Genomic DNA, 12,760 nt, shown 5'->3' on the forward strand with positions numbered 1-12,760 from the left:
GCCCGTAATGGAACTGGCTGAGTCCATTACTCCCTGTAGCCTCTTGCATTCCAGTGCATGGGAGTTTCCGTACCAGGTTCTGATGCAACCAGTCAGAATGCTTTCCTCTATGTTAAGCCACTACGTCCGAATCATCTATAAATGATATTATAGCTAATTTCTGCCAATTAATAAAAAATTAGCTATTGAGTGTATAGTCTTACTCTTTCAGGCTTTGAATGTCATGGGGAAATTTTAAAGGTGTAACTTTTAATTTAATTTAACCAATCAGATGGTGCCTGCCTTTAGTCAGACTTGCCCCCGAACACTGCTTGCTACTTCTCCATTGTGTCTCTTACTTTCTTTTCCAATTTAATTTCGTCCTTTCTTTGTTTTGTTCACACTCTTCCATTCATGGGGCATAGGTGTAGGGTGAGAGGGAAAAGACTTAAGAGGGACCTGAGGGGCAACTTTTTCACCCAGAGGGTGGTGAGTATATGGAATGAGCTGCCAGAGGAAGTGGTTGAGGCAGGTACAATAATATCATTTAAGAGGCACTTGGGTAGGTACATAGAGGGACAGGGCTTGGAGGGATATGGGCTGAACACAGGAAATTGGGACTAGCTGGGTGGGCACCATGGTTGGCATGGATCAATTGGGCCGAAGGGCCTATATCGATGCTATATTACTCTATGACTATAACTCATTGGTTAAACATTAAGTATTATTTGTTGTGTCCAACCAAGCCTCAGATTCCTGTTTCCTTGCTGTGCCATTATCACCTCAAACTTTCAGCAACTTGGCAACGTGTTTGAGTTGAAGTGCGTAGGGGCAAGTCTAACTAATGGCAGACACTATCAGATGGGTTGGGACAGGGAAATCCAGCAACAATATCCTTTCAAAAATGCATTCCACATACACCAGTGGTACGCTGCCGGTGAAGTATCAACTCGTGATCTTTACAGCAAAATGACAGGAGTTACACCTCCTGTAGAACTACAATCAAGAGCAGCGTAGACATCGTAATGAATACTATAAACACAGCTGCTTGCGGATAAGTCTTGTTGGAATTGGATAAGCTTGCTCATGTATTAAATGATGCCGGGGGTTATTATCAGCTGCTCTTGATCTAATTCTTCGCGTGTAGCTTCACTTTGCAGGTAGATGAAGAAACCAAGGCAGTCAAAGAAGGGAGTGGTAAGAACTGGAGTAGGTTATTCAGGATGAATGGTTATTTTGCTATTCATATCTTAAACCTATCTACCTGTCTCAGTTTCATAACCTTTGATACCTTTATCTTATGAAAATCCATTAATCACAGTTCAGAAATTTTTAATTGACCTCTGCCCACAGCAGCTCATGTAATTGTGTGTGTAGAAGCTCTTCCTGAAATGACCCCTGAACTATAACTTTAAAGCTAAGCTGCTTCAGATAGACAAATACATTGAGAGTTCCTCCCACACCACCAAATAGTTATCTGACCCCAGAGCCCTGCATTCTTTACACAACGTTAAGAAGACTAAATGGATCAGCAACACTTCACAAGTGTGTAAGTGAAGCTAATTTATCAAGCTGAAATGAAGTATTGGAGAACAAACTGCCAGTGAAAGTGCAACCTATATTACTGTTTGCATTCTATGGTTCACAGTCTAGATAATACTGTACATCATTAGATGTGTGTGGGTGGATTAGGTCTTCATCTCACCCTCAAACTTTTGTCAAAGCCTGCGTCCCAAACAGGATTTCTGGTTTGTGCTGTTGGTCTAAATCTCTTGATCCAAGTTTCTTTTATTGGTTCAATCAGCCCACTTTATCGCCCACTTAAAATGCAACCGAAAAATAAAAAAAAACATTTAAAAATGTTTGTTTTTTGAAATAACTTTTCAAAAGCTAACATACACACACATTTACAGTCTCTCTCTCACACACACACACACACACACACACTTCAAAGTCTCTCTCACACATGCACGCACACACACACACATTCATGGTCTTGCACACACACATAGGCAGATATTCACAGTCTCTCTCTCATACACACTCACATACACACAATCAGCCTCTCTCACACACACACACACACACACACACACACACACACACACACACACACACACACACATATTCAGTCTCTCACACAGGCATCCAAAGCTAGTAGGCCTGATTTAAAACCTGGTGATAGTTTGGGCATGGATGATGGAGATAAAGTACATTACAAAAAATAGGACTAGCTTTCTCTAAGCATACAGGTCTATTCCTTTTTTTAAAATTTTGCTAAGCCATACAACTCTGCTGTTGTAACAACTTGTGGAAGGTATGGGGTGATGCAAAGCGAATCCCATAACTGAGATACTCAAACTGCTCAAGGCAGTGACCATTGCGACCAAGAGAACTACATTACAGACCCAAATCTGTAATGCCTCAGAATACTTTTCGCTATTCTTTACATCAGTGGAAATAGCCCCAATATCTCAAGCACTGCCTCACATTCAATTTCTCATTCCTTTCTCCTAGGTCAGTCTACGTAGGTCTCTCTTTAAATATCCTTTCTACCTGGGGTAGACACCACTTACATTGTGGCCAGCCTTTGAGTCTGTACAAACTTAAAGACACAAGGCAATAGGAGCAGGAGTAGGCCACTCGGCCACAATTCAAAATCACAGTAGGCCACAATTCAAAATGGTCTGCCCCAGGCCACAACTCCTCCTATGTACCGTGGCCTTCCAATCCTTGATCTTTCATCCACCTTGCCTTTAAATATTTCCAGTGATCTGCTCTCTACAACCCTCCAGGGTACAGAATTCCAGAGATTCACCATTCTCTGTGAGAAGACCAGTTTTTTTGCTCTTGAACTCCAGTTAAGAGAGTCATAGAGTAATACAGCACAGAAACAGACCCTTTGGTCCAACTCATTCATATTGACCAAGAAGCCCATCTGAGCAAATCCCATTTGCTCGTGTTTGGCCCATATCCCTCTAAACCTTTCCTGTCCATGTTCTGCACTCCCTTTAAACTCTTTGGATCCCTGTTTCCCACTCTCCCTTTAAACTCTCCGGATCCCTGTTTTCCACACTCCCTTTAAACTCTTTGGATCTCTGTTTTCCGCACTCCCTTTAAACTCTCTGGATCCCTGTTTCCCACGCTCCCTTTAAACTCTCTGGCTCCGTTTCCCGCACTCCCTTTAAACTCACTGAGGCCCTGTTTCCAGATCTCCTTATAAACTCTCCAGATTCTGTTCCCCACACTCCTTATGAATTTAACTCAGGCCCTCTTTCTAGCACTCCTTATAAACTCACTGGGGTTGTGTTTCTCCTGAGGGTGCCAGATTAACTGAGTTTTCCTGTAGGTGGTGGAAAGGTACCAGGAATTGCCACAGGATATCAAGCCTTTGACCTGCACTTGTAGCCAAGGCATATGTGCCATTGCTTCAACTGAGTTTCTAGTCAATGGTGACCTGTCCCACCACAACTCCTCACAAGGGGATTTGCCAGAAACCTTACTTTGCAATCAATCCAAGGCTGAATGTTATCCAAGTACTGATGCACCCAGACCATACATTCAAACAGTGCTTCATTGTCCAGCGATGACGCGTTGGAAAACATTTGCAGGGCTTTGAAGAAAGAGCAAGGAATAGCTCTAATTGGAGCAATCTTACAAAGAGCTGGCACATACACAGTGGGCCAAATGGCCTCTTCATGACTTCCTTTAAGTGTGTTGTGCAGGTTCCTGGAGCTGAGGAACGTCTTTAAGCTCAGTTTCCAAATTCAGCAAGACAGAAGGTTAGAATGCAGACAGAGACTGCCCCACTTGTATGCCAAACTCTGTCTACACTTCTCACTGCCTCGGTAAAGCAGCCAACATAATCAAAGACCCCAACCACCCCAAATTTCTCTCTTCTTCCCTTTCCCATCGGGCAGAAGATACAAAAGCATGTACCACCAGGCTCAAGGACAGTTTCTATCCTGCTGTTATAAGACTATTGAATGGTCCTCTAGTATGATAAGATGGACTCTTGACCACACAATCTACCTCATCTTGTCCCTCGCAACTTATTGTCTGCCTGCACTGCACTTTCTCTGTAGCACTTTATTCTGCATTCTGTATTGCCTTTCCCTTGTATTACTTCGATGTACTGATGTAATGAAATGAGTTGTATGGATGGCATGCAAAACAAAATGTTTAATTGTACCTCGGTACGTGTGACAATAATAAACCAATTTATCAATTTACCAATTTACAATGGGCTCACTCTGTGAGATGCTGCTTTGCTGATGTCTGCTTGGTCACTTCACTCTTCTGGCATGGTAAAGGAGGTCTTTTAACCATTAATTTACAAGGTGACAAGAGGATAATCAAGCAATAACTACACGGAATGTGTCCAGGCATCAGAAGGTAATGTTCAACCTCTTGACTGTAGTTGGTTCTCTTAACTGATGCCCCAGTTTTTTAATCAAATACTGCAACACACCATAATCTTGTGCCAATGAGAACAGTCCCCTCTGGAGTAAATGCAAGAGCACCATCAACACTCGAAATTGGACACAACATTTCCACTGCTGCTCCTGTTTATTAAGGACGCCTACTGCTATACATTTCACTGTGCTGGGGCACCTTTTGATAACCCTGGGGTCTCATTAAAAAGACAAATAAACCCAAAACACTGAATCACTTCTTAGTTTCACGCAGCTTCTGAATTATGATTGGCAGGATGGGCAGGAGCATCTTGGAAATTTCCAGGATTTGTGGGGTTATTGCCTTACAGGCTTATTTCTCACTGTCTCGATATGATTTAATACCATGCAGGGTAACAGAGGGTGTACAACAAAACCAACTTGTTGTTTCTTTGAAGTGAAAAGTAGATGATAAGTCTCAGTAGTTGAGATACATTTTGCAGACAACGTTTGTGCATGCTGAGAGGGTGAGCCCCAAGGTACTGCTGACCCTTTCAATGAAGCAAGAGATTGGGCCTTACACCTAACATGGGCAAGTGCAAGGTCCGCTACCAACCTTACTGCACTACGATGCCCTTTGACAATAAGGATTCAGGGTGAGACCCTGGAGCACATCTCGGGAGCCACGCTCGGCGAAGGCAGACATCTATCATGAAATTCACCACCGCCTTCAGTGTGCCAGCACAGCCCTTGGTCGATTGAGGGAAAGAATATTTGGCACAAAAATACATGGTCAACCAGGCAACAGTGATCCCTGCCTTCTTATGTGCTTCTTAGACATGGACTACCTCAGTGGGCATTTCAAAACAATAGACAAATATCACCAATATAATCTTTGCAAAGTCCTCCAAATTCAGAGACATACAGTTATATGGTATGGAAAGAGGCCCAACGTCCATGCTGACCAAGGTGCCTATCTGATCCCATTTGCTTGTATTTGGCCCATATCCCTCCAAACCTTTCCTGTCCATGCACCTGTCCAAATGCCTTTTAAACATTGAGCCTGTACCCACCTCTAGCAGCTCGTTCCATATACCCACCACCCTCTGTGTGGAGAAACTTTCCCCTCAGGTCCTCTTTAAATCGTTCCCCTCTCATATTAAACCTATGTCCTCCAATTTTGGGCTCCCCTACCCTGGGAAAAAGACTGTGACCATCTACCTTTATCTCTGCCCCTCGCAACTTTATAAGGTCACCCCTCAGTCTCCTTCATCCCAGCCTATTCACTGCAAGGATAAGTGACTACTCCTAAACCAACACCCTCAGTATTGAGCCATTGGTTAAACTCTATTGACTATGTGCATGGACTCATGAAACACTCATCTCAATCCTCCATGTCATGTAAACAGGCAAGAGGGACTCAACATCTCCCTCTGCATCCTTAACTTTCTGACCAACAGACCACAATCAGTGAGGATAGGCAGCAACACATCCAGCATGATTATCCTCAACACTGGTGCCCCACAAGGCTGCGTCCTCAGCCCTCTACTCTACTCCCTATATACTCATGACTGCGTGGCCAGATTCTGCTCTAACTACATCTACAAGTTTGCAGATGATACCACCGTAGTGGGCTGTATCTCAAATAACGATGAGTCAGAGTACAGGAAGGAGATAGAGAGCTTAGTGACATGGTGTCATGACAACAACCTTTCCCTCAATGTCAGCAAAACAAAAGAGCTGGTCATTGACTTCGGCAAGGGAGGCAGTTCACATGCACCTGTCTACATCAACGGTGCTGAGGTCAAGAGGGTTGAGAGCTTCAAGTTCCTAGAAGTGAACATCACCAATAGCCTGTCCTGGTCCAAGCACGTGGATGCCACGGCCAAAAAAGTTCACCAGCACTTCTACTTCCTCAGGAGGCTAAAGAAATTGGCATGACCCTTTTGACACTCACCAATTTTTATCAATGCACCATAGAAAGCATCTTATCTGGATGCATCGTGTCCATACCTCTCGCTGCTTTGGTGAAGCAGCCAGCATAATCAAAGACCCTACCCACCCAGGTCATTCTCTCTTCTCTCCTCTCCCATCAGGCAGAAGGTACAGGAGCCTGAGGGCACATACCACCAAGCTCAAGGACAGCTTCAATCCCACTGTGATAAGACTATTGAATGGTTCTCTTATACAATGAGATGGACTCCTGACCTCACAATCTACCTTGTTATGACCTTGCACCTTATTGTCTACCTGCAATGCACTTCCCTGTAGCTGTGACATTTTACTCAGTATTCTGTTATTGTTTTTACCCTGTACTACCTCAATGCACTGTGCAATGAATTGATCTCTACGAACGGTATGCAAGACAAGTTTTTCACTGTACCTTGGTACAAGTGACAATAATAAACCAATACCAATACCAATAACCAGCAGATCATTTCAGCATGTAGACTACACACACAACACATTCAACGACTGCCCGTTCCTGATATCTCCATGAATTCCGTTGGTCCCAACTGCTCAGAGCGTAACACTCAGATTTCCTTGTGGACAAGGCACCCCAGTACTTATACCAATTAGCAAGACGCACCCCCATGTCAACCCACCCACCCCCCCCCCACCCCCATGTAACCTCCCTCTCCCTCCCCCACCAACGCAAGGTGCAAAGCTGGCCACAGATATCTATAACATAAAATCTAGCGCATTTATCTAGCACATAAAATGATCCATTTGCTGATTGTGCAGAGACACTGCTGGTCAGAAACTGTAGGCTTATGGAAAGAGCAGTCTGTGACTCGAAGTAACCTGACTTGACCTGGCTGAAACTGGTCTGACTTTGGGAGAAACAAAGAAAGTGACATGAGACACAAGTCCTTATTTGGTGGAAGAGCAATGAGGTAGTGCTGCCTGTGGGCCCTGGACCAGATCCAATGGGAAGCCAACACAGGTTAGTCAGATAAGACAGAGCCAACGAAATCGAGACACAGAAGTTTGATCTGATAAGAGCGGAGGATTCTGGGTGTAGAAGCAGCCAAAGCTCTGGAGACCAACCATCGCAGAAGTGGATGACCCCACATCTGGATGGAGCATGGAGATTACGTTGGGATCAAGAGGTACGCCTGGCCAGTGTGAACTCCTATTCCCGTTCTATTCTTTGACTGTTCAGGGACTGTCAGGGAAATCTAGTGGGTGTGCGCACAGATATTAGTCCCGTATGCTTGTTTTTAACTGAACAAATAAAGATAGTTGTCAGTTAATACAGATTCTCTTTGTGCCTAACCAATTATTGTTGTTGAGTTGGGAAGCCGGCAACAATATGATGTCACCTTATTGAATAGAGAAGCAGGCTCATAGCAGAATGGTCCAATACTTCTATGAGGATGCATTGAGAACGGTATATCAATAAGCCAGCCAGTACCTGTTGGTAATGTGGGGATGCACATTATTTTCCGTCCACTGATTTTACCTACAAATACATTTTCAATGGGTGAGCTTACTTGGTCATATATTGCCCATCCATGAGAAGTCTGCATTCTGCTTTGATCAAGATCCCATGCCCTTAGACCTCTATTTCAATTTGCATTATGATTCCAGCAGATAGGATACTATTAATTTTCTTCCGAGGTTTAAAAAAAACAATTTCTTTATCTGTACTGACCGGTGCCACCGGCCCAGGTGTTGCCCCCAACGTGAGGAGCATTGTGCACATCAACTCTTCCGTGTTTTGGAGCGGTCACGTCCAATCCACTGTCCTTCTGGATGGTAATCTGAGTAGAGGAAAGACAAGATGCTACAATGAGTCACCTTCTTATAGATACAACTACCCAAAGAAATCACTGGGTTGAATCCTTTCAGACAGATTAATTTTACTCTGCAGTACTGCACCATTTTATCTGTCAGCTGGGATCACTCAGAATTAGGCTGTCCACTCTTGGACTTGAGACCATATTCAAATTATCACACAAAAAGCAGTCCATTTGTCCCAACACGTCAACGCCAGCTGCTTAGGTTATTCCCATTTCCAGGTGTTCTGTTGGCAGCCTTGTAAGTTAATGAGCTATTCAACTTTAAATGGCTCCACCAACTGTCAGGTACTGAGTTTCAGATCCCCAGTACTCACTTTCCTCAACGCTCATCTAATCCTTCTTTCAGTTAACAAAATTCCACTGGTTACCTAACCTCTCAGATGATCTAGGCTTGAGAGTGTAGAGGTTGTTTTAGGGACAGATCTTCTCATGAGATGTTAAGCCAAGGCCCTCTCAGATGGATTTATGTGAGGCAGTGGAATTAATGCGAGAGCCTTTCCCAGTATTTACCCTCCAGTCGATGCCACCAGTACAGATCATTGTCATTCTGATTTTAGTAGGACATTACTATGTGTAAATTGGCTGTTTCCCTTCCCACAGTACCACGGTGATGACAGCACAGAAATACTTAATTGAGTACAAAATGCTTTGGGATGTCCCGAGGTTTTGAAAGGCACTCCAGAAATGGAAGTTCATTCTTTCTTCATCTACTGGGTGTCTTGGGGTAAGAATGTTATAGAAAGCTGGTGGGGAGGGGGGGAGGGTTCAGAAAGTAAAGGCAGAGGCAACATAGAATGGCATGGGTTTGCTTCATTACTGCAGAGTGGAACTGATGTACTGGATGAAGATGTAATGACGGCTTTGTGTAATGCCTGGGCACAGCAAAACAACTGATTCACAAAGGCTGTTACATCTGGAACCTGAAACAACTTTTGCCAGTGGAAATAGAATATAGAACAGTACAGCACAGGAACTGGCCCTTCGGCCCACCGTGTCTATGCCAACCATGATGCCAAATTAAATGAATTCCTTCTGCTGGACACGATCCATATCCCTCCAGTCTTTACATGTTCATATGCTTATCTAAAAGTCTCTTAAATGCCACTATCTTATCTGCTTTCACCACTACCCCTGGCAGCCTGTTCCAGGCACCTACAACCCTCTGTGTAAAAAAAACTTGCCCTGCACATCTCATTTAAACTTTCTCACTCTCACCTTAAAGCTATGCCCTCTAGTATTTGACATTTCTGTCCTGTGAAAAAGGCTCTCATAATTTTACAAGCTTCTATCAGCATCTGATGCTCCAGAGAAAACAAACCAAGTTTTGTCCAACCTTTCCTTATAGGTAATACCCTCTAATTTAAGCAGCATCCTGGTAAACCTCTCCAAGGCCTCTACATCCTTCCTGTAATGGGGTGATCAGAACTGCACACAGTACTCCAAGTGCAGCCTAACCAACGTTTTATACAGCTGCAACATGACTTCCTGACTCTTATACTAAATGCCCTGACCGATGCTGTATGCTTTCTTTACCACCCTATCTACTTGTGTTGCCACTTCCAGGGAGCTATGGAGTTGAACCCCAAGATCCCTCTGTACATCATCGCTGTTAAGGGTCCTGCCATTAACTGTATACTTTCTCCTTACATTTGATTTCCCAAAGTGAAACACCTCACACTTGCCCAGATTAAACTCTCTCTGCTGTTTCTCTGCCCATATCCTGCTGCACCCTTTGACAACCTTCTTAAAGGTATGTTGTCATGATATCTTGTCTCTATCCAGTTTCTTGCATCTGCCCATGGGAACTGAATGTCAACAACGATGCCAGTATCACTGTCCATCCCTAATTGCTCGTAAACTGAGGCAGTTGAGCCAAATGTAATGATGGGTCTGGAGTCACATATAGGCCAGACCAGGTAAGGATGGCAGACTTCCTTCCCTGAAGGACATTAGTGAACCAGCTGGGTTTTTACAACAATTAGTAGGTTCATAGTTGCTATAATTGTGTATTTTAAAAAAAAATCTGATTTATTTCATTAGAAGCTTAATTTTCCAGCTGTCATGATGGGATTTGAACTCATATCTCTGGATAAGTGGTGCAGAACCCTGGTTGCTAGTCCAGTAACAACCACATCCCCACCAAAACACTGCAGAATTTTGAACACCTCTTATTAAAGTTTAGTCAAAAACTCAATCAAAAGGGTACTGAACTTTATCCCCATGTTGCAGTGAAAATAATTTCAGGACAGTAGTCACAACTTGATTTTTTTCCATTGATAAATATAAGTAGCGTACTTAATAAATATAATAAATTAATATAACAAATTAATAAATATAAGGCATGGTAGCGTAGAGGTTAGCGCGATGCTATTACAGCACCAGCGATCGGGGTTCGATTCCCATCGCTGTCTGTAAGGAGTTTGTACGTTCTCCAGTGTCTGCGTGGGTTTCCTCCCACATTGCAAAGACGTACGGGTAGGTTAATTTGGGTTTAAAATGGGCGGCGTGGACTCGTTGGGCCGGGAGGGCCTGTTACCACACTGTAAATAAAATTTAAAACTTAAAAAAAATTTAAAAATTTAAAAAAAAAGTAGGTTGAAGAGATTTAGTTTAATTTGGCATCGTGTTCGGCACAGACTAGTGGGCCGAAGGGCCTGTTCCTGTGCTGTACTGTTCTATGTTCTAAAAGCTGCAGCAGGTGCGTAGTAGAGTACATCAGATATATTACCAAGCTCAGGTTTTGTTTCACGCAGCCATTCTGTTTACAACCATCAATCAAGTATGTACTTTTTCTGAAACAAAGTGTGGCCAATTGTGTGGAAATTTTGCCAACTGCTTGTGCTCAAAGATCTGGACCTAAGTGTCAAAATCAAATACAGACTCCAAGAGAAGTTGAGCCCTTCAGTAATAAAACAACAGACATTTTTGGCAAGTTTGGTGTGGATGTTATAAATTTCAGTGGCTGAAGGAAAAAATCAGTATGTTTTTACAGTGTCCTTTGTATTATTTGGTTCTCTTTATTGATCATTCAAAATTCGGTTAGAGTTACAGAGATACAGCACAGAAACAGTCCCTTCGGCCCACAGAATCCATGCTGAACAGCACACAAACAAGCTGCTGAATGAACTCAGTGGGTCAGGCCACATCTGCAGAGGGAAGTGGACAGTCGATGTTTCAGATCGAGACCCCTCCTCTGGACCCGATTGACAATGATAGAAAGCTAAGGAAGGCAGCTACTTGACGGACGATGAATGCAGCAACCCAGGTGGAATGGCACCCTTTCACTAATGCTGAAACAGGGCTCGCACCTCCAGTAAGAATTGCTGCATTATTTCTGTGGATCTTTACCCAGTGAAATTTTACATAAGTGATTTCAACACAAGATTGTGCATTGCTCATTGTCACTGTGCACACCCAGTGCTCTCTGTTCACTGGTGTCTCACATGCACAGAACTGCCAGTAACAACCTTGGCCCACATTCTGCTCCAAAAATAGCCATCCAAGCCCATACGTTTTCACAACCCTACTTTAGATTATAACATTGTAATATTGTGCCCTTCTCTGCATTAAACATCAATGTCCAACAGTGCCAGAAGTTTGTTAGAGTCATAGAGTCATACAGCACAGAAATAGGCCCTTCGGCCCAAATGGTTCATGCTGACCAAGATTCTTGCCTATGCTAGTCCCTCGAGTCCTGGCAACATCCTCGTAAATCTCCTCTGTGCTCTTTCCAGCTTATATCATCTTTTTGTTGATATCCTCTTGAAGTCTATCAGTTTCCCTCACAACATGTATTACACGTCCACATTTTGGATCACCTGCAAATTTTGAAAATGGGTCCCATGCATCTGACCATCACTCAATCTCAAGTAAGGCAGAAGTCCCAGATTCAATTCCTGAGAAACACCTTTCTGCTGTCTGAAAACCAACTGCCCCCATTTGGTTCCTCTCTCTTACCCAACTCTGCATTCTCGCTGCCACCACCGTCCCTTTCGCTTCACGGGCTTCAGTTCTGATAGTGGTGCACTTTATCAAATGGTGTTTGAAATTTGAAACAAAATAGAAATGGCTGGGAACTCTCAGAAGATAAGACAGCATCTGTGAAATGAGAATACTGCACGTTGCAAAAAACAGACAGTTGGAGGAACTCAGCAGGTCAGGCAGCATCTGTGGAGGCAGAGGGATGGTCGACGTTTCGGGTTGAGACCCTACATCGGGACTCTTCACTATGGATATCTAGTCTTTACTAACCTTTCAAACAGTTAAATGATTTTCGCAGGGTGGAGATGTCAAATACTAGCGGGCATAGCTTCAAGGTGAGAGGGGGGAAAGTTTAAAGAGGTTTACAAGGCGAGTAGTTTTACACAGGGAGTGGTAGGTGCCTGGAATGTGCTCCCAGGATAGGTGGTGGAAGCAGATATGATAGCAATGTTTAAGAGGCATTTAGACAGGCACATGAACAGGCAGAGAATGGAGGGATTATAGACCATGTGCAGGCCGATAGGATTGGTTTAAGTTGGCACCATGGCCAGTGCAGACATGGTGGGTCAAAGGTTGTGCTATGTTCAATGTTCTTTAACT

The 12,760-nt window shown here is 43.5% G+C and overlaps 1 protein-coding gene across 1 annotated transcript in view; it reads right to left on the bottom strand.

The window, feature by feature from the left end:
• vwa8 (von Willebrand factor A domain containing 8) overlaps positions 1 to 12,760 on the bottom strand; it is a 321,854-nt gene that overhangs the window by 38,398 nt on the left and 270,696 nt on the right. Inside the window, exon 38 of the mRNA XM_052013855.1 lies at positions 8,032 to 8,140. Coding sequence (XP_051869815.1) covers positions 8,032 to 8,140 — 109 coding nt within the window. The remainder of the gene's footprint in view (positions 1 to 8,031; positions 8,141 to 12,760) is intronic.

The sequence above is a fragment of the Pristis pectinata genome, chromosome 4 (genome assembly GCF_009764475.1).
Source record: "Pristis pectinata isolate sPriPec2 chromosome 4, sPriPec2.1.pri, whole genome shotgun sequence".
Taxonomy (NCBI): Eukaryota; Metazoa; Chordata; class Chondrichthyes; order Rhinopristiformes; family Pristidae; genus Pristis; species Pristis pectinata.